The following is a 27,016-nucleotide window of genomic DNA, read 5'->3' as shown; positions in this document are numbered from 1 at the left end:
CACTACGCAACGTTAACCAATAGATGGATTATACTCCGAAGACGTGTCGGTTTCTATCTCAAATAGCAAGTAAGACCGTATAACAAAGGTTCCTTTCACCACTAGGTGGATTAAATCGGGTTTTATAGTATGAAAACGAACGTTTGTCTCACAAAATCTTTTGTTGTTTTCTATCACGGAGTATATTCGTAAAATCATTCCTGAATGAATCGTATATATTTATACTAAGTTATATTTGTGCGAATTATTGTATTTAAAAAAATGCTTCGTGCGTTTTACGAATATACGAAAAAGCTCACGATAAAAATAGTATAATACCTACCGATACCTATCGGAAAATAGCGAAATCCCTTTTTCTCTGTAAAAAGCTGTCATAATTGGGAATCGAACACCGACACCGCAAACCACAGAACCACGACAATTGCACATTACGCAGGTTACAATTGCACAAGTATATTTTCTCCTTTTATACAACCATACAAAATGCGTTCTGGTGCAAAATGTGCTACGAATGAGTTCTCGTACCAAATACGAATCATTCGTTATAAAATAACATTTGCGGTAATAAATTAGCCTATAAATGTTTTAAACGGAATGGTTCTTTCTCAGTTACGAACATGTTTTACGAATATTTTTTCTAAAAAATACGAAATTATGTTCTCAGTATAGTGTGTAATGGTTGCCAATGGCGACAGAATTTAAATTTATTTGATAGCAACACCAACTGTACAACAACAGTGGTCGGCTCTGAAAAATTTTGGCAATAGTTTCAGTTCTGAAAATTTCGTCTTGATACGTACAGTTTCATAGAAATCAAATTGAGCTGACCCAGTTGACTTAAAAATCTCGTAAACGCTAAAATTTGTTAATGTGCACCTGTAATGAAGGATTCCTATAACAGTATGTTAGTACAAACCTAAAGCTATTGAGAACCAGGACGGTGGATCCATAGACGTACAAGCACGTACTAGCAATCCATGTCTATCACTTAAAGATAACAATGGAGTCATCAACGTGCAAACGTTGGGAGAGAGGCCCTTGGTGTCGGCGGGGTTGTTGTAGACAGTCGTTTTCGTCACCCTGTCATCCGGTATCCTTACGACGTGTCTGATCCACTGTAGCCTTTCGTCTTTCACCAGATGTACGATGGGAATTTCTTCAATCTGTAGTTTGTGAATTATACAACTCCGCCACTCTCTGCTTTCAGTTTGTACTCCGTCAATTATCGTCCGCAGTACATTCTGCTCCAACCCAAGGGCAAGGGCACCTATGTCCTCCGTGAGCAGCATCACAGCTTCAAGTGCATAGCAAACTACTAGTTTCGTGAGAGTTTTTTACGTTGTCAGCTTCGTACAGCGAATTAAGTTTCTTGAACGTAGCGTTTGCAAAGGGCTAAGTAAGTTCGATTTTCTGCTTCAATGCGCTGTTGGGTCTTTTTACTAATGTCGTTGTTTCTTCAATCAACAGTGATCAAATACACGAACTCATCTACCATTTCTAGTTCGTTGTCGTTAACGGTTACGTTCGTGTAAGGTGCGCACTTGTCTCGTTTGAGGCTCTTTCTTTCGTGTATTTGGTCTTCGACGCATTTATTTTTAGCCTAATCGTCTTAGATTCCGCCTGTCTTTTGGCGTAGATTGCCTCCGCCGTCATAAATTTCCAGAACTTCGGATCACCACCTTAAGAATGATGATAAAAAGTTTGCAGGATAAGCCGTCACCTTGTCTTAAGCTCAAAGGGACTCGACTCGCGTCTCAAAGGGTCTCGAGAGTGTCGCACGAGATGCGCACGAAACACATCACGCGATTTAATGATAGCTCTAAAGAGTCACGTTGGTTTGTCCGCGTTCATCAACATTTAAACAACATAATATATGCACTGTATTGGTTGCCTTGTGTTGTTGTTTTCATTGACAAAAATAATAATTGGCTCAAATTATAGCTTGGTTCGATCAAGGGATGCCCCCAGTTTGGATAAAGAGGAGCGGTACACAACTTCTTAACTCTTTCCTTACGTAATTTTCCGCTCTTTCCACTTCACGGCTTGTCCCATTCTGTTTGGAAATTATCAACACCTGTGTTTCATTACTTTCTTCTACCGTCCCCTCCGTTGATTATTAAAAACTAGCGGTATAAAAAAAATTAAAAACAACCAAAAAACTGATGCTAAAATGTGAAAAATCAATGGCGTTTAATGTTACTGAAATATTAAACGAGAAAGCGCAAACCTAGCGAAACAAGAATTCTAATAAAAGCGAAAATACTGTCAGATGGTCTGTCAAAACCGATGGTTTCGCGATTTTCAAACAAAAGGTTTTGATCACATTTAATACCCGTGTATACATTATGCTTTAAAATGTCCACATAGATTTCAGATTATGATAGAAAAATAGGCAGTTTTCTAAATAAATTTACTAGGAACCTAAATACCCACAAACTGCTTCAAAAATTACAACCAATATCTTGTATAATGATATAAATAAACTATTAAAGCGTTGTATTTTTTGCTTTTGAACGATTTATGGCTGATATTTTATTTTTTTTAAAAACAATTTGTCATTAGGCCGAACATACATATAATATAAGACAAATTGATAAAGTGATTAGGACAAGTATTTTTGGTTGCCTGGATAGTTGGATATTGTACGAATATCATCCCGATACATTTGTGTGACACAAACGGCAATGAAAATTTCATGTTGTCACCAGAATCACCAGAGAATCCGTATAATTTCCGTTCGGTTTCAGGACAAACGACAGAGCAGGACCATAAATTCATTTTACACCCCAGCAGACATCGCAACCACTCGCTTTCGTCCATAACGCAGCTGGCTGACGCGCTCTGCTGTAGGTTTGTTTATTTTTATTGTATTTTATCACTTATAATGCAATAAAATTTAATATTTATACACTTAACCCCTCAGAGTGAGAGAGCCGTTATCAAATTACGCTGCTCTTAATTCGGTTTAAATTCGAACATGTATTTTCGAGCGTCGGGCGAGTACACTCCCTTCGCTTTTGGAGCAATATTTTCCGCTTAACGCTAACACTAGTGTGGCATCACCAGCGGAAAATTAAGGAAATGGGGATTGTTCGCTGTTAGTATTTTGTGGTAAAAGGCACTTTAATGCACAGTGATAATACTATAGTTTAGATCGGTTTGTGTGACACATAATTTCTGCTGAGTGCTTTTAAGTCGCACATTTTTGTTTTTTTAACATCATCATACAAACTATTTATCCGAATTTATTGTGAAATGTTAAAACGTTTTGTGTTCCTATTTCAATTGACTATTATTTCTATACTCCTACAAAATATTCAACATTGTTTGCTGTCTGATGTTAACCCCATCCTACTCTTGTCAACAGGAGTAATTTGGAAACCCAGGAAAACAGGGGTCGTTGAAAAAGAGCAAGGACATAAAATATTATTACACGCGAGTGACATTTTCGCAGCAGGATGCCACTACATGTGAGTTTTCGGAGCAGAAAATTTTCCGCCTATTACAACATGCTGCGTCTGTACAGACACAGCGATACAGTGTGTTCCCGTTTGGCAGGATCGGTGCGGTGGTTGGAGTTTTTCCTCTAGAGCCGGTTTGTACATAACAGGGGCAGACAACTCTTTTGAGTGCCCATATGGGACCAATTGGGCCGGCAGGAAAAGTTCAATGCTTTATGTGCTGTGCTAAATCATTCGGAAATGTCAGCAAAATTAACATAAATGGCTTGGTGCAAACATCTGTTTAGGAAACACGCTCACTTAACTTATGAATAAAATCAATTTTAGAAGCCTACACAATATTTCGGAAAACGTTAAAAATATGATACTGACTTGAACTAAAATTTTATTTTACGCCTTATTTAAATATTTTTTGTGATTATCTGTAGAAACAATAAAATAAGATAATCACATAATTCGGTTCAACTTACCAATCTTTTACCAATGCTATTCTGCAAATGTTTTATGCAAACGATACCTCAAGCTCAAGCGAATTGAATCGCTAAACAATCGATGATGGAACTAACGGGAAAACCTATATGCAAATATTTTATACATGAGGCCATTGGACTTGGGCTACAAAATGGAGGTGCTCCAATTTTCTCTGATGAGCAATATTCCTATGTTCATTTATAAATACATATAAGCCAAAAATAAATTATATTACGCAATTTTGTTTGTTTCAAGGAGCGAGCGTAATCCTCAGACATGGATTGTGACCGCACCGTGACAAATATTTGACAAACACATCAACATTTTGTTTCGTTTAAATAAGGATTACAACATCAGAAATATTATAATAATATCAAATCACTATTAGGGCAAACATTATTTACTACACCTGAATTTACTACAGAAAGAAACAAATAAATCACGTGCTTATTTATTTGTCTGCTGGGTTAAATAAATGAGTTGAGAGTTTTGCCGTCGTAACGAAATAATGGCAATAAATTTGATCAAAAGAGCGAACCAGTGCGCCGACTATATCTACATAGAACAAAAGAAGGAATATTTTCTAGTCCGTAGGCTAAAGGAGTTGAATACATTCGTGAAGATAGTGTCGTTTTTCATATACCGTTCATGGAATTTTAAATTTATTTCGCTAAACATTAAATTGAGTATTTTGCTTATAAAGTATGGGTTAGGTATGTTTGAGAATTCTTTTTTTAAACTAATAATGAAATAGCTCAAAACTTGTGAAAAATTAATTTAAAGTTAAAGTTTGACTTTGAAAATAGTACCTAATCATTATCTTTTGTGTGTATGGATGTGAAACCTCGTCGCAACCGAATTGGCGTAAAGCTGTTCAAATACATCCACCCGAATTCACAATAAGTTGTACGTCAAACGTCGCTTTTCTTGGTGAGAAACTATGAATAACAAAGCTGGTTGAAATTTCAGATGAAAGCTGACACGCTATTGCGGACGACTTTGCACACTCGAACCGAAGCAGCACGCTGTGCTTGTTGACGTTCAATGAATCCTCATAAAGGTTCCCCGCCAACAGACGTCAAGCAGAGCAAAGCCACCCGAATCCTCTGGGGACGCCTAGTTTGTGCATTGCTGCCGCCTCGCTGCTGAAGCTGATCAGCACAATCGGAACGGCATCTAGCAACGAGATTATATTAAATTAGTTTTGATAAATTCTGGTATATTCGCCGTTCATGCACGTCTGGCAACGAGCGGGCACGGGTCGAACTCTCATGGGGTTTCTTGTGATACGTCTACGGAGATGCGCGACGACCACCGCACCAGGCGATCTACCAATTTCAGCCGAGGGAGTGTTATTTGTCTTCCAGAAATCCCACTAGTGCACCAATGCAAAGGCAAGGTTCAGATGATGTGGCTACAGATTCAAAAAAGCGAACTAATTGGTGTAAAATGTGCGTATTTAATACGATTGAACTCAATACAAAAGGGTGGGAAAGATAATTCCAACCTTGTTTTTCACGTATCCACGCGACCATAAATAAGTACAAATCCATTCCATAAACATAAATGATATTAAAGTGTTTATTAACATCCGATGAACAAATCCACAGGAAACCAACTTGTCCTTTTTGATGTTATCACAACACTCGACATGCACGCTTTACAAATCTGTCCGCCCTCACTCCTACCTAATAGTTATCGGATACAGCTCGCACGTGACAGCTCTCCAAAGCCGCGAACAATCCACAGAAATCATTCCCACCAGGCGATGCGTTATCCATGTGTGTCAATCCCGAAGGAAACCAGTAATTAAATTAGCAGCACGTGCTTCTCGGGTTCTGCGTTCTAACACTACATTTTTCACACAGAATTTGCAATTTTCCTTTGTACCAACTATTCCCGGCTGTTACCCACACCGAGATGTTTATCATAATCGATAGACATTAATCACTTTTCGTCCACCCACCACCGACGAGAGCAGGAACCATTTCGGTTGAACAAACTGGGAAACGCACTTGTTCTTAGCTCATGCACGTGGCGCTGATTGTGTTCGGTCTCTCGCTCAAAGCGTGCGGATGCTGAGAAAGGATGTGATCGAAAAGAAGAAAGACATTCCGATTTTGCAAACACATTCGTTCCTTTTGTGGAAATGGGGCAGGGTGAAAATTATAAAGCTACCATGCTAAATATATGCTTCAACACGGACCAAGTCACGCCTCGTACTTTGTCCTGACTGACACGGGCGACAAACTCGTGTAGTATTAATGTTTAATTAAAGCAAATGTAGTTGCATGAAACATATGAAAAAAGATACAAACCTTTACGTGTTGCATTCATTTCTATCATTTGTAGGTTTAAATTATGATTGCCGACTTAATATAATTTCATTTTGTTCTTGTGTTGCAAAATAAAGGACAAACCAGAATGCTGCGTCAACGCATCCGTCAGCGTCAATTTGACAATTTACTCATGGGATAACTGTCGGTCTACGGGCTGTCGAATTTCTCTATACCACACTTCCTTACTCTCCGACAAATCCTCCAGAAATGTCGAAAGTACAACATGCCCACGCATCATATTTTCGTGGTTTTCAGAGCAGCATACGATACAGTTGAACGCGAACAGCTATGGCAGGGTTGCGGCAAGAGGATGGACTGTCCTGTATGTTATTCAATATTGAACGTGTGATCCAACGAGACGGCATCGAAACGAGAGGTATGATCTTCACCAAGAGTTGCCAATTCCTAGCCTTGGGACTAGAAACCTTGAGACGGCGGAGGCAATCTACGCCAGACTAAAAACGGAGGCTAGCAGGATAGGGTTGCAAATGAATGCGTTGAAAACTAAATATATGGTAGGAAGAGGCTTCATAAAAAGCAATGTTTGCCTCCCACGGGCAGTGACTATTGACGGCGATGAACTGCAAATGGTAGATGAATTCGTATATTTGGGATCTCTAGTCACCGCCGTCAATAATACGAATAAGGCGATCCAACGGCGCATTCAAGCTGGAAATCGAGCTTACTTTTCTCTCCGTAAGACGCTTCGATCAAGCAGCCGTAATCCTCTATGGACTTGAGACTGAAACTTTGCTTACGGAAGACATACGTGCACTTGCCGTATTTGAGCGAAAGGTATTGCGGACTATTTTTGGTGCTATAAAAACGGATAGCGCGTAGTGGCGCAGGTGTATGAACCACGAGTTGCAAGTACTACTTGAGAAATTCCCGTCGTACATCTGGCGAAAGTTGGGCGGCTACGGTGGGCTGGCCACGTCGCAAGGATGCCGGACGACTGTGCAGTGAAATCCGTTATCTTCAAGAACCCCACCGGCACCAGGAATAGAGGGGTCCAACATGCTAGATGACTTGACCAGGTTGAAACCGACTTACGTGTGTCGAGACCAAGGAAGGAAGATCAGTGATTTTGATAAAATCTGTGAGTTATCGCCATACGCACAGATCACGATCCGTACAGATCATGACAAACAGCGTTGAATCTTTAGCGTTGATCACAAGATTTTGTTCTCTAAACAGTCTCAGCAGTCGATCACAGTGTTACATCTTACTTAGCTGCGTGAAAAAGGTCATAATCATGCAATGAACATGATCTGACATGAGGTTTGTCATAATGTGTACGGATCGCGACAAAGTGTTTGTCGCTTACAAGTAGTGATGTTAATGAATCTGAATCTGATCGCTTCTATGATTTTGGTCGCTAGAAGCGATTTTTTCCATCCCTGGTCGAGACGCATTACGAATTGGCGACGAGTAGCATAGGACCGAGGATGAATGAATGAAGAGGAATTCTGAATACGGTAAGAGCCACCCCAGCTCTCGGCTGCTAAAGCAAGTAAGTAGTACCAGGGGATAAGCAAAATGATCGCAAAATTTAAAAAAAATCAACAAACAATAACGTTGCCTCCAGCTGCACATAGAACGCTTCCTTCTCGTCGTCGGGTCTACCTTCGTGTGGACAATGCACGTTTATAATGATGTAGTGGAAGAAACGGTCTTTTATCCTCAACACGCACATCCTTTCATTGATCCCTTTCCAGTCAATTACACGATCCTGCATTTTGCCCAACACTACGAAGCCCGTTCCCAGCTTCCCTACTAGTGCGGTTGTTCCAAAGTAGTTGTGGTAACCGAATTATGACTAATTTCAGTCGTAATTCGGTTGCTTCAACTAAATGGACCTAAAGTGTGCTACTTGGGTTGTTGGTCGTCCACACCTTCTCACCTTTGCGACAGATCTACTGCAGTGCCATGATGCCAAACTTTCGGGATTCTAACTGTTCGAGCAGCACCTTGTCGCGACCAACGAAATTTAGCGATCTGCAGTTCCAGGTGCCAAGCTACCATTCCATGTCCTTATTTCGTCGCCTTTGTTCATGCCGAATATTCCGCGTAGAATTTTCTTGACTCTTTTTAGCTTTTAGGGTTTAGATAGGTAGCCGTACTAAGGCCTACACTATTGTATCTCGTGATGGGGCTGACATCTTAAAGTGTTGAGACATACTGTGCCTCCTTCCCTGTTGATATACTACCTTAGTTTCCACCGGGGTTGGTTACCAGATCTCCGCTCCGGTTGTTCGTATTCCGGCTGGTACCACGGGGAGGTAAGGATAAGAGTTGCTGGATAAGAGGCTAACGACCACTATGGGATCTGTTTTATGCATTTTCCAACAATTTACCAAACCCCCTGATAGTCCTACATTAAAAGAGTGTAACACACAATGTTCCCTGAAGAATATTTCAACAAATGGATGAAAGTCCGATCTCAGCATTTCCGGATTGGAACAGAAAATCGTGAATTGTATTCATAAGAACAAATCTACCACTATCCGCGCTTTGACCAAGAAATTTATGACGAGCTTCGGAATGATCCAAGTGGATTAAACAATCACGGAGCAGCAATATCGTATGAAATAGTGCATATGACCGCATTTTTCAAAGTACCGAATAGTCCATTTTGATGGACGACGTGACATATGTGAAAGAAGACTCTAGAACGCTGCCGGGGCTTTGTTTTAAACTAAATCGGTTGGGAAGAGTTTATCGATAGCGTTTTAAGACTTTTCTACATTCAAAATATAAGCTTGTTCAGTGAGCCCCAAAATTTAAACGATTTCAAATTTTCAAAATAGTTTGCTGAGCAAAATAGTCTCGAACAAGAATCGTAATAGGTTAGTAAATGGCTTAGGAAGATTACCTGATAATAACACCGTAGTGGACGAGAATCCTGAATCATTAACATTGGCATTTTTCCTATACCATTTGCTCTTCGAACTACATCCTGGCACACATCAGGCAAGGTAACGATTAACCTTTGATCGCATTACGTAAGCGCACGCGATATTTCGTTCACGCCAGATGGTGAACGAAAGAATGCCAGTCGGCGAGTTCTCCCCTTGTAATCCAAATGTTTTTTTTCGTTCGGTGTTTTACTCTTCTGATCACACTTCGGTTAAAGGATGCGTCAGGTATTTCGACATTTTTATGGGCTTTTTTATGGCTTTCAGACGGGTGCCCCGATGTTGGTGCCGTGAATGTTATATCGGTGCTCTATTCTCGAGTGACTGTCGTGCCCCCGATTTGTTTTTGTTCCTCTATGCGTCATATAGGAACCTACGCTGCAAAGGATATCGTTAGAGTAGGGGATAAAAAAGTGGTAATGAATATGAATTGATTCCTGTGTAGTTTGTTTTGTTGGCGGTAATACAGGCGAAGGTTCTTCCTAATGAGAGGAATTCCCCTGATAGTCGGAAGTGACTTTTAGCCGCGGCATCAAAATAGGGTAGGGGAAGAACATACAAAAAACCTTATAGTTAACAGGCCTGTACAACCATGAAATATTAATACGCGTATTATTTGTCATGTGCGGCCAAATGGGAATCCGCATAAATCACTCACGGATGTGATGAAGATATCGACCATATGGCATCTTCTATCCGGATATCCGAACGTGGCTTGCTGATGAGGTGTTTCGGAGAAGTGACTTTTGAACGATTGCAATTACCGTTTAAACTTTAAAATTGTTGCGAAAAATGTTGTACAATTTTTTTTCTTTACTGAATCCAAACTGTATGACGGTGCAGCTAACATACTTTTAAATTGAAATATTGCCGTGAAGTGGGACTGCAGGCTTAAGAAATATTTAACCAAAATATCAAACATCACTTAATTTATTCATCATCATATTTCCTTAGCAAAAAAGGAAAAATCAAATAAAACAATACGGGCTCGCGATTTGCTTCTAACTTTTATTTGCCAGCCTGTTAGTCCTGATTACTTCGTGTTCCCCTGCGAATCAGTGCACGGTGAAAAATTAAAGGCAAATAAGATTTATGAATTGAGTAAATATTTGCACACTTGTCTCCCGGTGTAACAACATCAAACTTTTGTGAATTACCAAACCCAACCCTAAGTCGGAAATGGAAAACGTTGGCCGTATCCAGTGAATCTACAGCACACGCTGCGCTGGTGGTGGATAGGGAAAAGCGGGAATGGGTTTTGTGCTTCAGCACACATAACCATGCGACGCACCACGTCAACATCAAAGCATAGCCAAATATTTGTCCTTCAAAGTAGGTACTCGAAGCAGAAACCCAGCTCATAGTTGGCTTGCGGGTACTAGAGTAGGTATTTGTACACACTTGGCAGCCAGTTACTTGGCGGGAGGCTTTCAGGTTAATTGTGAACAGGTGAAATGTGGGCATCAAGTTTTTATGATGTAGCAAAATTATATTTATAGATAAACATATAAACTTAAACAAAAGTTGTATTTTCATGCACAAGTCAAATCATTAAAAATTTATTGTACTTTTAAAGTGGACCGGTGAAATACAGATATACAATACTCCCATGAATTTAAAAGAGAGCAACTTTTGCAGTTTTACTGAATAAGACGTATCATGCTCAAATCACATACATGGGTTTGCCGAGTGCCGTTGGTTCTTTGCAAACAGCATGGGGAAGGTGTGGGAGCAGTTGTACGCATGCGTTGCCCCACACCTTATTCGGGGTTTTGCTGTAAGAATAAACACTGAAATAAAAATCAACATGGCGTTTGCTTCGAGTATTGCTGGAGACTAAAAGTTCTACACGACGTGTTCAATTCGCTACCGAACTTGGATGCTGTTGTTTGTTTCAAGTTTTTTTTTATCAAATAATTTTATGAAGTAATTTTAACCGAAAACTAATGAAGGAAATATATAGATTCAATCGAATATTAATAAGCACTTTTGGATGCTACCACGAACAAAATTGATCTTTTAGTTAAGTTAGGGCGTTCAAGTTTGGACAAACTCGATTTTTAATACGTTTTCAAACGCTTATCTTGTTACATTGTCAAAAACAAAGTGCCAATAAATGGGTCAAGTGTTCAGAAATCGTCGCGTTATTCTTCGAACACCCCAGTAAAACTCATATTTATGAAATAATTTTCAATATCTTGCATTGCAAATGCACTAGTAGTAAAAAGAAAAGGATTATTAGAACCAACCCATATCTTTATAACATACCCTAGCGAGGATTTCTTTTTCCGAACCGTGCCAGGGTATCTAATGCTTTTATATGCGTTTTACGGTCACCCATTCGCCGTGGATACTTTCTTAAATTCGAATAAAAAGCCAATAAATTTTCATCGATTGTACTCGACATGACAGCTTAACATACAACCCTACAATCTCCCATCATCTACCGATATCAGGTGAATGCAGTGTGAAGACCCCCTCCCCCATCTATGAATTATCACCATCAGCCATTCTTATACGGGCACTGTATTCGATTGATACAAGTATTTAAAGTTGGCCACATACTGAAAGATGCCCCGGATTGTCAATGTATGCAGGCAAAGCTTTGATTGATCGACGTATTGATTGACAAAAACAATTTGTTATATTGAACTTTACAAGAAAACAATTTCTATTGAAATGAAGATACTTTAAATTAATATTTTGATTTCTATAAGCGGACACTTGATCAGGTGTATATCTGGAAAATGACAATCGCACACGGTAGGGCACACCTCTGCGCTCCAGAGCTGGCGCCCCGAATGTTTGATTGTTTAAGACTCTGTCGCCTTATCTGCACGGTACGTTAGGCTCTCCGGCAGTATCGAAGACATAATATCTAATCACCGAACCCGCCGTGATTGATGGTCCAAATTTAGAGCGGTTCGTAGACGTGCTTCTCGAATTTGTACAGTTGATGTCCCAGGAGTGCGCCTACAATTTGGACAGTGACATTGGCATCAGCATGAACGATATGGACGCAGCGGGATTTGCTAATGCCGGAGCAAATCCCTTGAGAAATGGCAGCTTTTAAAGTCACCTGGCTTAATTCAATTTCGCTAATTTGGTGGATGATGAATTAATAGGCTCGAAATTGGGCTGCGATGATTGAGCTGAGTGGTCGAGGAGAGCAATCATACTGGCCGGTGAATCTGTGCCACAATGTCGATAATGTGTTGCTGTTTGATTTATGGCATACGAAATCGAGGTAATTAGAGTGATTAGTCACAATAGTGAGGCATTGCTGTCAGTTGGATTGTTGTTCGTTGCATGTTCGATGCATTTGCGCAATGACTTGTGGACGGTAAGCTTTGCTGTGTACAAGATAGTTGGGTTTGGGAAAACTGTTAGATTTTTATTGGAAAAACAGGATTTTATTCGGCACGAGAACTGGTAACCATAAGCATTAAAATACTCGTATCTCTTGATTCAACCAATCAACTGTCTGCAATTCGTGGCTCTCCAGTTATTTTTGTACACCAAGAAACTCAAAATCCCGAAGAAATCCTCGATTGAGCGCACTGAGACAGATTTTACGGGTCGTGGTCTTCGGGTAAAAATGGGATCGAATGGGTATTCAGGAGCTATTGTGTTTTTTTTGGCATAATGCGATGATGCTCTATCCGGCCAAAATACGTATTGTACATCTGCATGACGTTTTTGTAGAAATTTTCAAAATTTTCTTCGAACATTCGTCTGGCACATCTTAATTGGTAGCCAAACCAGCGGGCTTGTTGTTGAAGAAACGAGAAAGAGAACGATGTCCTTCTGCGTCCATAATTTTGGCTGGTCTTCCACTACCTTGCTTGCGAATAGTTGTTGGGCATCTTAGGATATGGTAAACAGTCGAAGCCGCAACATATTCGCTTTTTAAAGGTTGTACCGTAAACTTTTTCCTGAGATTTCTGTGGAGGTTCGTACAAGTGTACAACGCGCTCGCGGAATGCTTCTTGTTTTGACGCCATTTTTAGCAAAACTTGGCAAGCATAAACAAAACAAAAATACTGACATAAAGAGGAGAGAAAGAGCTAACACATACACACTCTCATTTCTCCCTGAGCTCGTTTGTTGTTGAGTGTAGGGGTCTTGAAAAAATCTCATATTTTAGTTGTCACCCGTTATTAGCGTTGGTAAGAGGAAATGCTTATCAACTTAGGGACTATATTGGCTCATTTCATTGGACCTGATTTTTATTTTGAGGTATAAGTAATTCATGTTTGCCACGTGGTTTCGAGACCCATAAATCTCGCAAGTGCATAGTATTTTTTGATGTAAGTTAATAAATTATGGTTCTTTATGTAATTGACCAAACTCGTGATTTTAGTCATGACCTTGAAATGCGGTCAGGCATATATTAATATTTTTTTTGAAACGATGATTCTACAATTGTTGAAGGGACGGAAAGCGAAAGTAATGAAGAAGGATTTTTGGGAATGGAGGGAAAAGAGTGGAAAGGAAGGGGGGGGGGGAGGTAAAAGGTAGCTACGCTTAACAAGTTGTCGTTGTGACTCCTATCTTTTGTCCAATGCTGGAAGGTGCATGGGTCGAACCAAGCTATAATCAAAGATTATAACCGGATTTGAACCCACAACACCTGCCAGGGCGTGTGGCTCGTTGGTACCCGTGTACCTTTGAATCATAGAGGCGCTGGACAAAAGAAGTCTGCACAACGCCCCTTATTAACCGTAGCGACATGGGTTGGGCTATTTTTAGATACAAATTATGCCTCTTCCTCCACCTACTGTAGAAACCACCGACCGAGAAGTACCGTCCCTTCAACAATTGTAGAATCATCGTTTCAAAAAAAAATATTAATATATGCCTGATCGCATTTCAAGGTCATGACTAAAATCACGAGTTTGGTCAATTTCAAAGGAACGAAGCCTTTCTCCGAAGAACCGCGCTCAGAAACGCGGAGTAACACGCTTTCGGACGAACAACGTCACACGCAGTACCTTGCAAGTCGTAAGGGCCTGCATAGTGTCGTCGTCCTGAAAGTAAAAACAAGTTAGATTAAAACTTCTCGGTCGGAGGTTTCTACAGTAGGTGGAGGAAGAGGCACAATTTGTGTCTAAAAATAGCCCAACCCATGTCGCTACGGTTAATAAGGGGGGTTGTGCAGACTTCTTTTGTCCAGCGGCTCTATGGTTCAAAGGTACACGGGTACCAGCGAGCCACACGCCCTGGCAGGTGTTGTGGGTTCAAATCCGGTTATAATCTCTGATTATAGCTTGGTTCGACCCATGCACCTTCCAGCATTGGACAAAAGATAGGAGTCACAACGACAACTTGTTAAGCGTAGCTACCTATTACCCCCCCCCCCCCCCCCCCTTTCTTTCCACTCTTTCCCCTCCATTCCCAAAAAATCCTTCTTCATTACTTTCCCTTACCGTCCCTTCAACAATTGTAGAATCATCGTTTCAACAAAAAAACAAAAAAAAATCTTTATGTAATACCATTACCATGATATTAAATTTATAAAGGTGTATTTTGGATCTTAATGTTCATAATAATACTAATTTTACAAGAAAATTTTCGATATTCACGTTGGTCTTATATGGCCGGTGCTTACATACTGAGTATCATTTCGAATGGCAATTTGGCATCGATTGCTTTCTTGCCTCTCTCGTTGTATTTTTCCGAAAGCGGTTGTTTTTGAAGGTCATTATGAATTCACTAGGGCACATTTAGCAATGACGTGCTTACAAACCGGAATTTCTATTGCAGCGTTATAAGCGAGGTATCTCATGCGTTCGAGTCGTCAAATCGGTTACCTAGTGTGGAACATATACGATTTACGCGAAATAATTTTCCAGAGAACTTCTCAAAACGGCACGAAAGTAGGACGTTCGGATTATGGACCAGCTTGTCTTTATCTAAGATTAATTTCGACTGACTGTATATTTAATAGAATTTATCATTTTATATCAAAAGTGTTTATATGTGTTAGTAATTTGATCGTCGATATCTTCTCTCCAATTGGACCGGTAGCACCAACTTCTTATTGATTTACACTAGGAACTGAATAGCTTTTGTACACCTCTCTGATAAAGTAGTCAAGGTTTTTAAGTATGTTTTATCTAATAATCATTTTCGTAGTGTACATATATTTAAGTATGCACACAGAAAATTTCGTACCAATCCGGCAAATATTAACGAAGTTAAACGTATTTTTGTAACGACGTATCAGAGCGATTGCAAAAGGAACGCGAAACTTTGAACGGGCGTTTCTCCAAACCGTGTTTTAAAAGTCGGTGAGCAAGATTTCTAGAAAACGGCTGAACCGAACCACTTCAAATTTTGACACAAGTATAAGATAAGAATATATTGAACAGATTAATCGAAGATTTTTCCTCACCGATTAATATTTCTTATTTTATGGACAATTTAAGAGCAAAATTTGCCCCAAAAATCGATTTTTTATGTTTAACAAGCCGCAATTTCGTCAAAATTAATTATATTGCTAAATCCTTCGATCAATCTATAGATAATATATTTTATCACCAATTTCTTTTTGGTTTTTCGATTTTCGATGATTCAGTCCAAAGATATCGTGCTCACCGCAAGACGCGTTATTTTTGAAGAGTTCCAGGAGATTAACTATAGAAGCTATTTAAATAACTTTTTTCAAAATAGAATATGTTAAAATACATCCGAAAGCTACTGTAAAATGTGTACAAATTTTCAGTTGAATCAGCTAAAGGGTTTGCTCTAGAAAAATTCTAGAAAAATCCACTTTTTTAAGCCTCTTAACTGTACATAACTCCTTTATATCTCGAATTTCCACCACCTGTTTCACCGTGGCCACGTGACCAAACACGTCCTCAAATCGTACCCGAGCTAGAATGACAGTGGTCGTACCACCTACCTCGGTAGATCCAGACCAATTCTGTTCCACTAACAACAACTCCTTCCTGTGACACTGCATGGGATGATGCAGAGGATTCCTCGGTCTCTAGTAGCAGCAATGTCGGACTAACATTCCATTCCCTCCCAAATTGGCCTGCATTGGACGCGGCCAGCTTTGCTATTGATCATTACAAAGAATTGGATCATCAGAAAATGCACACTGAGAATGATATGTTACTCTCAAGCATCATTCTGATGGTTCTTTGTGCAATTTCAGCTGATCTAGATCAATCGCGGGCAACACACGGGCGGTCAAACTATGCTATGCTGTGCTGTGCTTTTGACTTTTAACATTTGGTTTTCAAACCTTGACTCTGACCGTTAATTTTTACCTTTTGAATTTTGATTTCGGCTGTCAACCTTTGAATTGTGATTTTTGCTTTTTGAATTTCATCTCTTAAATTTTTGACTTTTAATTGTTTATTTATATTTTGACTACTAAATTTTTACTTTGGCCTTCAACTACGGGAATTTAACTTTGGAATTTAAACTTTTTATGTTCATATTTTGGCTTTTACTTGTTGCTTGTGGCTTTTGATTTGTTGCCTTTGGTTCTTGATTTTCAACTATTCTGTGTGTGACTTTTGGCTTTAGACTTTAAAGTTCAATATCAACTCCGATTTTAATTCTACTTTCAATTCAATTGTAAGCCTTATTTCAAATCCTATTTTAAGTTCTACTTCATGTTTAGTTTCAGATTCAATTTGAAGTCCAATTTCTAATTAGTCCAATTTGAAATAAAACTCTAGGTTTAAGTTCAAATCCAAGCCTGAATTTCAATTTAACGGTAGTTTAAAAAGGTAGTTACTTAAATTGCAACGATAAACAAAATAAGACGGCTAAAACACGATCCCGGAAGTTGTACACGATGATGCTGCCGAAGTTCGATTGCGTGGAGATGAACATCGAAACCTACATCAAGGCAGACTTTGAACAGCTTCCTGGGTAAGACTTTTCTACCTCAACAAGAAGAGAAAAGATGACAGAGATTTTCAACCATAAAAAGCTGTCAAAGCTCACTAAAAATATCTGGTTTGTACCTCTGGCTTGAAAAGCGACATTTTCATTGCAACCGGGACTGTTTTTTTTTGTTTTATTTGGTCGGCCACCAGCACACCAAATGGCTATTGGGCCACAACCGGGACTGTGAATTAGGTGATTTACGTGAAGAAGTGTCTGGAAACTCGTTAGTTGCCTCTTTTTCGAGCGACACGTTCTTGTTCTAGGGGCCCTGGAGCGGTTTGCCGTCAAGAACGTGCCCGTGGTGCTCAAGAACAAGAACTCTTCAAACAACCATAGCTCCACCCAATCAAGAAGTGTTGACCCATCGTCAAGCGGAGCTTTAAGAATTATCAAAGCCAGGAACACAAAAATGCTGAAAAATAACAACTTCACAATAACTTTCTGGGTGGATATATACTGTTAGGATCATGCTGCAGTTACAATAATTGAAATTGACGTAGCTATGGTAAACCAGCTTATAGTAGTAACTAAATATAGTTAGTAAGAGTTGAGCCAAATAATCGCGTATTTCGTAGATCTACTGTCAACTAAACATTCTCCGTCCACTTCTAGAAATCCGATATCCCTGACAATTTGGAAACCATACAGGTCTTGCATTATTCTGCTACTTGGCTGTCACGTGTCGGTTAAAAGTACCGAAACTGCTGCAAAGCGACGTGACGACGGTTTGTTCACTGCCTGGGGACAAATATTGTGTTACAAAATAACATTTACTCTTTACTGTTCACTTTTTTTCTGGGCGCACGCCCTCACTGTTGCAATAACACCGAGCAACCGTCTCCCGTCAAACGAAGCATGGGCAGGAGCAACAACTCCGAGCGAATCGCTAGGGGTTGATCTAAACATCCTGTTCTGGTTGGTATTTAAAAACATAAAATCAAAGAAAAAGTTTTTCTACCATTTTCCCAGCGAAATCAACTCACTCACCCGCCTCGATCACTAACTCGTGTTATGGGTTATAATTGTTTCCTAAGGGCAAAATCCATGCGTAAATTCTCGAGAGATTCGGTTACACTATGCTTCCAATGCGAAACAATTACAATCTGATATGCGATGCAATTCGAAGCGCGGCTGTGTGGTTGTGGTGGGAACATATTTTTTCGGACGTCAGAACGCCGGCAGAGAAAACCTGTAGTTAATGGAACAAAAAATAATCGACAGCCGAATGTACGAAAAACTATCGGAAACTAGTTAAACTGCAGTTTACGCATTCAATTAGGGCTGTGGTTTCCACACGGGTAAGTCAACAAGTTTTCCCTTTACAGTCAATCTACAACTTCCGCTGCCAGGGTGTAAATAGCGCCCGTGAACAGGCACAAGGCGGGCACCCTTTTCGGTATGATGTGCGTAGTGTGGTATGCTTTCAGAGCGTGCTTGGTGTACATTGGATCTTCTCCGGCACTCTGGAACAAATACGCCCGGAAGCTAATGAGTGTGGCCGGCACGTGGCTACTGGAAAGTGGCTAAATGAAAAATAAATTTAGTTTTTCCGTTGGTAAATTTGCTCTTTTGCTGCCCCGTCGGAATTGTGTGACGGTTTGTTAAATAGTTTTTCAGACCACGCGCATCATTTCGCTGGTTGTAGATATATCTAAAAGGAACTACTAATGCTAATCATACTTTAAAATATTGAAGTTTTTATCAAATCAACTATTAAATGTCGTTCATGCGAAATCTATTTTTGGAAGTGTCGTGCTTTTAAGCTATACAGAAAAAATCGAATATGGGACAACTTGTGTTACAGTACAGTAGGTAGTTAAAGGCCTTACAATGTGTGCATAGAGGTGCCACTTACTCTCTACTCTACTGAAGCAAAGCGCAAACATTACAACTTGTTGCGTACTCGAACCTTCGCGCGTCTATTTAATCTAAGATAAGGGCGATACCCCTACTTAGCAAAGTTTACTCATCGGTCTGGTTCTGGTTTCAAATCGTTTGCCAACGGATTAACGTAGAAGCTACTTGACTGAAACAACACCAGAAGCACTTGTTCTTCAAATCCCTTAGTAAACCTTACTACGCACACGTGTGTTTGGCTGAGTGACGCCGAACATCTTACACTCAATTTTCACCGAACCGAAAAACAACGCGGTTCTTGCCCGTAGAGAAGTAGTGATGTCGAATATGCTTTTCAAGTAACGTTGACGTAACATGACAGTATCGCGATTACATGTCCCGTTGGACTGCCGATAACAACGATCGTATCTTTTGTGACCAGCATTTTAGACCTGTTTCGATAACTTGTAACAAGGATGTGCTGCTACGTTGGCTACCCATATAGATAAGTACGAACATGTGGAAATAGCGGCGAACAGTAATAGGCACTTAGGCATCCCCCATAACCCTCGGCAGATTTTTTGTCGCTTGTTCCAAGAAATATGTAGTTGGTACTTCCTTCTCAGGGGTTTTTATTACTTTAAAATATGATAAATTCAGCGAGATTTTACAACTTGCACTTTATCATTGACTATGAATCTTCATATACAATACACCGCGTAAGTTAAAAATACATTAACCAAAAACAATGGTAACGTACGATACCCTAATCGATATTTTGGTGACCTTTACCGCAAACAGAAAGAGATTATTATCATACAAAATACTCGGCTGGAAGAACTGTGTTTTTTTTCTTTGCGATAAGGTACAAACAGTTTTCTTTCGCTACTATAAATATCGGAAGGTGCTGCTGCTGCTGCGTTAGCTGTTCAAAAGTATAAACAGTGATAACAACCTTGATTTGGTTGATATAATATAAGTCCGACGCCGCCCAGTACCTCAACCTTTCCTGCGCAATATTACTGGGCCAGATTATGATTGAGCATTTAAGCGTTGGATTGGCTTTTCGATGTGCTCGATGACTGCTTACAGATTTGGACCCCTCATAAATCACTTACCTTCGAATGCTTTATTCCGTGCTATCAGTGCCAGCAGCAGTTCCGGATTAGGTGGATCCACCATATCGTTCCGTGGGGATTCATTGCTGACCGCCGGTAGATGTAGGAGGTTGTGATGCTGGTAATGATGCGCCTGCGGTTGTAACAGGCTGGACGTGTTTTGCGGTTGATCAAGTCCCGGCATTGTCAGAATCGATGGGTGGGACAATGATTGCATCATCGACGATGCCACTGACATGTACGGTGGACTGGAGACCAGACATGCAAATCGACATAAACCAGTTGTAGCTGTAATTTGTCTAGTGACACTGAGAATTATCCTTCATGATGCTAACAACGCACACTGTAGTATAGTTTACACAACAGATATCACTGGTATTCCATTGAAACTTTAACTCTTGCTACACAGTTATGTTCAAATCATTCTTGTTGTTTAGTACTGAATTGTACTAAAAATTGAATACCCCTTACATACTAGCATACGCAACTACGACGAGTGTAATTTTTTATCTATTCGATTTCCGCATTCAGTTCATTTCGCGTTACCTATCCATACTGCTACTTGAACTTTTGATGCTCTGTGAACATTTGTGAAAATTCCTGAAATTATATAAGAAAAGTTTTGAATTATCTCATATACTGATCAAAGTAAGCTAGTCGATAGTATCGCATTTAATCATCACCTGCTCCATGCATAAAACGGGTAAAAACCCCTAGAAGCCTGAAGCTAGCTGTTTTAGTGTGAAAACACGATATTTTGAGAATATCTAAAATAGTTTTACTATCGATAACATTTACGGTAATTAATTTGGTGCTAGGGCGTTTGGCCGGTATATTCGAGGAACCTAAATTTGAGTCGCTCCGTCAATAAACAACTCCTTGCATTTTTATTCTACAATATGAACAGCTGAATAGTTTTCAAAAGTATTCCTCAGGTTTTTTGCCGAAAACACTCAAAATTTCGCATACGGGTATGGTTTATGGACTTATTAATGAAAACTATATTGAAAAAATTCGAGGTTTCTGTATCCTTAGAATATTCCAAAGGAAGTTTTCCATTTTTCTCGAACATAGCTTATTTCCAAAGTACACAATTCCTTAACCAAGCATCGTAGAACAAAATCTTTCTTGTGAAAATGTAAGAAAATTTTCTCAGCAAACTGGGGCAAATTTCAATTGGTTTTTACTGATAACATTTTTTTAATATATTTTTTTTCATTTCCCAATTCATTATTTTTTAGTGACAAAAATTTCTCAATAGCGTTTTAGTTATTTTTGAATTACGGTTGAGCTCTTATTTTTATTTCAAAACATTTATTTACTTCAATTATTCATATTTCAGGAACCAAGCATCACAGCGTAAGTATTCTTCCATGAAAATGTTAGTAAATTCCATTATCTATCCAATGTATTACCGAATTGGGGCACAGACTTACAACTATCCCGCGCAACTCCACCAATGGGTATGAGCGGTCCGTAAACTGTGCACAGCAATCGGGGCCTGCCACAAAAAACGATCATTGTCGACTGTCGCAATTGCCTTTTAACCCAATGCCCTTCTGGCATACAAAAAAAATATTATCTATCCAAAAAAATAGCGATGTCCGAGAAAATCAGAAAATTGCCTTTGTCTTTCAGAAAATCAGATAATTAGAGTGGCTTTACTTACTACGACGGGAATTAGAAATAAACCCTACGTCTGTAAAGTCTAAGATGCAATTTAGTTTCTGATAAAATACTTGCAATCCTTGATAATTTTATTGTCAACTTCAATTTCAATCGTTGTAAAAATTATTCAAAAAAAAAAAATGTGTGTCAATTTATTGACATATTTTCAGATTAATTTCTTAGATTAGGAATTGTGAACTATGCTATTCTATAACTATTATTGTCATTTGATAAAGCTTTCATATATTAAACATCAGTTGATAAGATAGGCAACTAAGATGAGAAAGATGCTTCAACATTATTTTCATTGCTTTAATGTAGGTACTCTCCAATAGACGAAGCAATAAAATTTGTACTTGAAGCAACAGTTTTGGATATAAACACTCAACCCGTATGAAGTGTAACAAAATATTCGACTTTTAAGTGACATACAGTTTATCGAAAATAAAATGACATGATAGGACAGCTGACTAGGTACATACCTACCAAAACCTGTCGCCTAATAGTACACCCGTGTAAACTGACAGCCGGTATCGGTACGAAACTAGGTACATATTACGGACCGCGTGGCAAAACAGTTGATAACAGACAAATTCGCGCTGCATATCCACGAAAGAAACCGCGAGAGACAACCGGCAGCGAGAAATATAAAATATTACGAAAACGAGTTTTATCACCCGCCAAACAAGAACAAATAGCAGGTCCTATCGCTTTACGGTTTATTTTGTACATTACAAACGTGCAAGCTTCTAGAGGAAAAACGGAACGGGGGCGATTTCGTGGCCAAGCAAACGCACTTGTTATCATTTTTCGCTTGTTTCTTCGTATTGTTGAGCTTTTTTCGTTTCACTTTCTCGGATACCGCACACCGGCACTAACTAGCTCTGGAGTCTTGTTTTTATCGTGCTATGTTGTTTCGGTCGGACAGTTGCTTCCGATACAAAGTGCCTACCAGTTGGAAATAGGTAGCTTATCTTTTGTGATTATATGTATTCGGAGAGTTTGTCTTTGTCATAACTATTCAGTTTATATACTAGCAGTTTATTCGGAACCGAGTAAACATTTGTGCAACAAATCCTCTGCTAGTTCTACCTTCGAATTCATGGAATGAAATTTTCCACAGAAGTATTTTATTGTAATACTTGTAATGTTGGCCTCCCAGATGGTCGCGAGGTACGACGCTGGGGTAGCTAGTCGGCTTCAACCTTGTCGAGTCTTCCAGCACGTTGGGCCCCTCTATTGCTGGTGCCTGTGGGGTTCTTGAAGAGAACGGATTTCACTGCACAGACGCCCGGTATCCTTGCGACGTGACGGGCCAACCGTAGTCATTCAACTTTTTGCGGAAGACACCCCATTAGCCATACATACGTTTGCTATACATAAAGGACTGCGTAGAGGAGTACCGGTCTGGATTAACGTTTTGTACATCGTCATTCGTCAGTTTTGTGTGGCGACGTATGCTCCTTGATTTAAGGGTCTTCCGGACGGAAAAGTAGGCTCTACTTCCAGCTTAAATGTGTCATTCAAGCTCTTCAATTATTGTCGGCGGTGACCAGAGATATGAATACTTCAATGGTCATTGTCCGTGGGAGGCGAATGCTGCTTTCTCTGGAACATCTTCCTACCATATATTTGGTTTTAAACGCATTGATTTGTAGTTCAATCCTCCTAGCTCCCGCTTTTAGTCTGGTGCTTGCCTCCATCGTCCCAGGTTTCTAGTAATGATGTCAAGGTCATCTGCGAAGGCTAGAAGTTCGCCAGTTTTTGTGGTCTCGTTTTGATACCCGTGTGTCGGATCACACCTTCAACGTCAATGTTGAAAAGAGTAATATGCTCAAGAGTGCCCCCGAAGCACGCATGCAGCACATCATTCGCTCCAGTGTAGCTTCGACCAACCACGTTAGTTTGTCCGCCGGAAAACCGTTCTCGTGCATTACCTGTCATAGCTGTTTGTGCTCGACTGTATCGTATGCTGCCCTGAAATTCACGAAAATATGTGCGTGGGCACGTTGTACTCACGATATTTCAGGATTTGTCGGACAGTAAAAACTTGATCCGTAGTAGCACGAGCCCTCATAAAGCCCGCCTGAAACTGCTCTACGAAATCCCTCGTTACTGGGTTGCAAAGTCTGTCGAATGAAAACAAAACGTAAATCTTCGAAAACGGAATGTAGCACCTAGGCTGCCTAGGCTGCAGCACCTTAGTGTCGCACCAACGACCTATAGCTTAATTTGGAAATTATTTTTGAATTAATGGAACAAAAATATTTTACATAGTCCTTTACTGAATGCAGTCGATATCTTGCATTGTCCTTTTTGATATGAAAGAAACGTTGCATAAAAACTTTTGGTGCCAGGGAATCCCGATCAAACGAAAATCGCATATTTATAACTGAATGAATACCAAATAACAAGTTTTTTTATAACAACATTTCCTTTGAATTTTGTATTAATCTAGATTCCCTTGGTAGTTACAGGGTGTCGTACATCAAATCGCATCACGGAAAAAACGCTGTAGGAAATTATCTAGTGGATTCTTTTTAAACTTTCAGAAAATAAAATATAATTCATTAGTAAGCTTTTGGCATATAACCGTTTACTCGCACCCTACGCTCAACTCTACTCTTAAGGTTCTGTACAACATCTGGCTGCAGGTTATTTTGTACAGAAACCCCACTTTTTCTTCATGACTTTCTCAGATTTGACCTCCTTGGGATGCTCCTTAGTGCCTGCTTCATAATAGCGCAATATTTTTCGATGGGCCTTAGTTCCTTAGGTGCATTGGGGAGATCCATGTACTTAGGTAGTGTACTCGTGGGCTTCGTACCACTCCAGGGCAGGGATGCCACATATAATTCTGTGTTTTCTGTTGGAAAAATCTGGCCATCTGTACAGCGAGGAAAAATATCTGTGCAAAAATCTGTCCAATGCAAAACAATGAGAGTGAAAGAGACGGAGAGTCATTTTGCTGACTATTTCCGTCTCTCTCGATCTCATGTAAAAGCTCAAAAATCTGTTTAATCTGTGTAATTGGCGAAAATCTGTATTCTGTGCATACAGATTCTGATTTCTTTCAAATATCTGTTAAACACAGAATAATCAGTGCATGTGGCAACCCTGCTCCAGGGCATCCTTTGAATAGTGGCACGAAGCTAGATCCGGCCAGAAGATCGTAGGGCCCTAGTATTGCTTCAACAGATAGAATTGATGACACTCATTTAGGTAGATCTGCCCATTTACAGTCCTGGTAGTGTCGAACGGCGTACTCTGTTTGCCACATGGGTAGATCGTTTGCCAAATCATGTATTTCTTGGCAAACTTTGAAAGTTCATATTTATGATTATAACTAACGCGAACTATAATCAAAACGACTAAAATTTTTCTCAGACAACTAGAGTGGTATACCTTTCAAATGGATTGAAGAGCTAACTGGTAGCTATCATCATTTTTTTTTAATTTTTGAAAACAAAGTCTCTCACTGCGGACGTGGGTATGAAAGGGGGAAGGCAATGAAGATGCGTCCAACATAGCTCTAGCCAACCCAAGTTCCTATCTAGCACCTCCACGTGGTCATATCCGGTAATGCTCTTTCCTTAAGATTGAGTAGCTAAGCTAGGAGGTGCGATGCTGCGTGGATTCCGGCTGCCTGATATTAAAATCGTAGTTTTGGGCAAACGGCTGATCCACCCAGCCCCGTTGGTGGGTAAGCCCCTAAAATATATTTTAATTGTTTGTTTCGTTCTAGCTCTTCAAAAATCTACTATACAATGAAAACATTGACCGTAAAACTTGCTAATAATGTACATGGATATTGTTGGGTTGTTGTACATGTAGGATTGATGGAAAACCAAATGATGGCATCATTATGATGCGACTATATTTGATGCAAAGGACTGCTGGTGAGCTGAGGTGGTGAGGTTTATTCATATTAATTTCATTTCATTATATATCATGTGATAAATTCATTATATGCATTAAATCCATGAATACTGAGGCAACATATGAGTGGAAGACTGGAGAATGGAGTAAGGAGTCAACCGGAATCACTAGGAGGAAACTCCTGAAGGTCTGAAACAATATTTATGTTGCACTCTTCGAACAAACAAACCATCACGTGGATTAAAGCTGGTGCAGAGAAATTGATTGTTACATATATGGATCCTAATGCTGGAAAGAAATTCTTATAATCCCGGAATGCGCACAAGTGTCTCTGCTTGTGGGTCCGCCCAATCCCTTTTGCCCCTCTACAACAGCTTTAGTGTGAAATTCATTTGACAATCAAATTTGGATCTACTGTAAGTCTACCCACATATACTGGCAGGACCTTGAACTGATGGTGGATTCCCCCCATACATACATACATACATACATACAAAGTCTCTCAGTGCGGACGTCTTTCTTCTACTGTCCATATCTATAATTTCATAGCTTTCTTCTACCATTTCCTTCGCATATCGTAATAACAATTATTTAAATACCTAGTAGCTTCTAAGGTTGAATTAAGACAAACGACAAACCCATGAGGTACAAGGTAACATGTTACTGGTACAAGAAAAACATTTTCAAGGATGGCTTAAGGCCCAGATACAACGCATACGGGTTTTAATTCTCCGTTGTGAGACTTTGTCATCAAACCCATAGAAAGACCAAAACCATCGAGTTTCCACAATGTTTTAAAATCCGTATGCATCGTGTCTGGCCCTTTGGACCGCCAGTCAAAACAATTGCTAATAGAAAATAGTTTTCTGTTGAGTCGCCGTGGAGTTTTAATACGTAGGTAGCTGCCATAGTTATAAAATCTACAAAATAGCTCAACTAAGCTAAACGATTGAAGGTAAATATTTCTTGCGTTACTTTTCAAAAGGACTTTAGCAACAATGAAAGATTCTCTTTTTTCTTTCGCTTATCACATTTGCAATTTATGTAGTGTAGATATTTTAATTGTATTTTAATTTGTTATCCAATGGAATCCGGATTAAATATTTTCAACATCAAACTTTAATAAAAGATGATATGCTAAATGATTGATCTCGTTCTAATTGTGAGTAAAGGCGAAATTTCAGGGAAAATGCCATTGGTGGCGCACAGTTAAACCGGCGGTATTTTCCGAAACGTTGTTAAAACAATATTTTCGCAGGATACGTACTCGTTTACGAGAACACTTTTGGATCATTTGATTTTCTCTATCCTAATTTCTTACACTACAGCTCTTTTAATATTTTCACAAGCACAAATAATGATTAATTTCATCATAAGAAATCGTGTTCTCTCCAAACTCCTTCCTAAGTTGTTAT

At 39.5% G+C, this 27,016-nt stretch overlaps 1 protein-coding gene across 1 annotated transcript in view; it reads right to left on the bottom strand.

Annotated features, from left to right (window-relative positions):
* The window catches only part of LOC128740757 (LIM/homeobox protein Lhx3), a 53,557-nt gene extending 29,891 nt beyond the window's left edge, over window positions 1-23,666 (bottom strand). The window contains exons 1-2 of the mRNA XM_053836322.1: window positions 23,525-23,666; window positions 20,055-20,342 (exon numbers count right to left, since the gene is read on the bottom strand). Coding sequence (XP_053692297.1) covers window positions 20,055-20,342; window positions 23,525-23,666 — 430 coding nt within the window. The remainder of the gene's footprint in view (window positions 1-20,054; window positions 20,343-23,524) is intronic.
* Between the last annotated feature and the right edge of the window lie 3,350 nt (window positions 23,667-27,016).

Source organism: Sabethes cyaneus, chromosome 3 (assembly GCF_943734655.1).
Source record: "Sabethes cyaneus chromosome 3, idSabCyanKW18_F2, whole genome shotgun sequence".
In the NCBI taxonomy this organism is placed as follows: Eukaryota; Metazoa; Arthropoda; class Insecta; order Diptera; family Culicidae; genus Sabethes; species Sabethes cyaneus.
The sequence above is the reverse complement of the archived record's forward strand: the minus strand, read 5'-3'. Positions and strand labels throughout refer to the sequence as shown.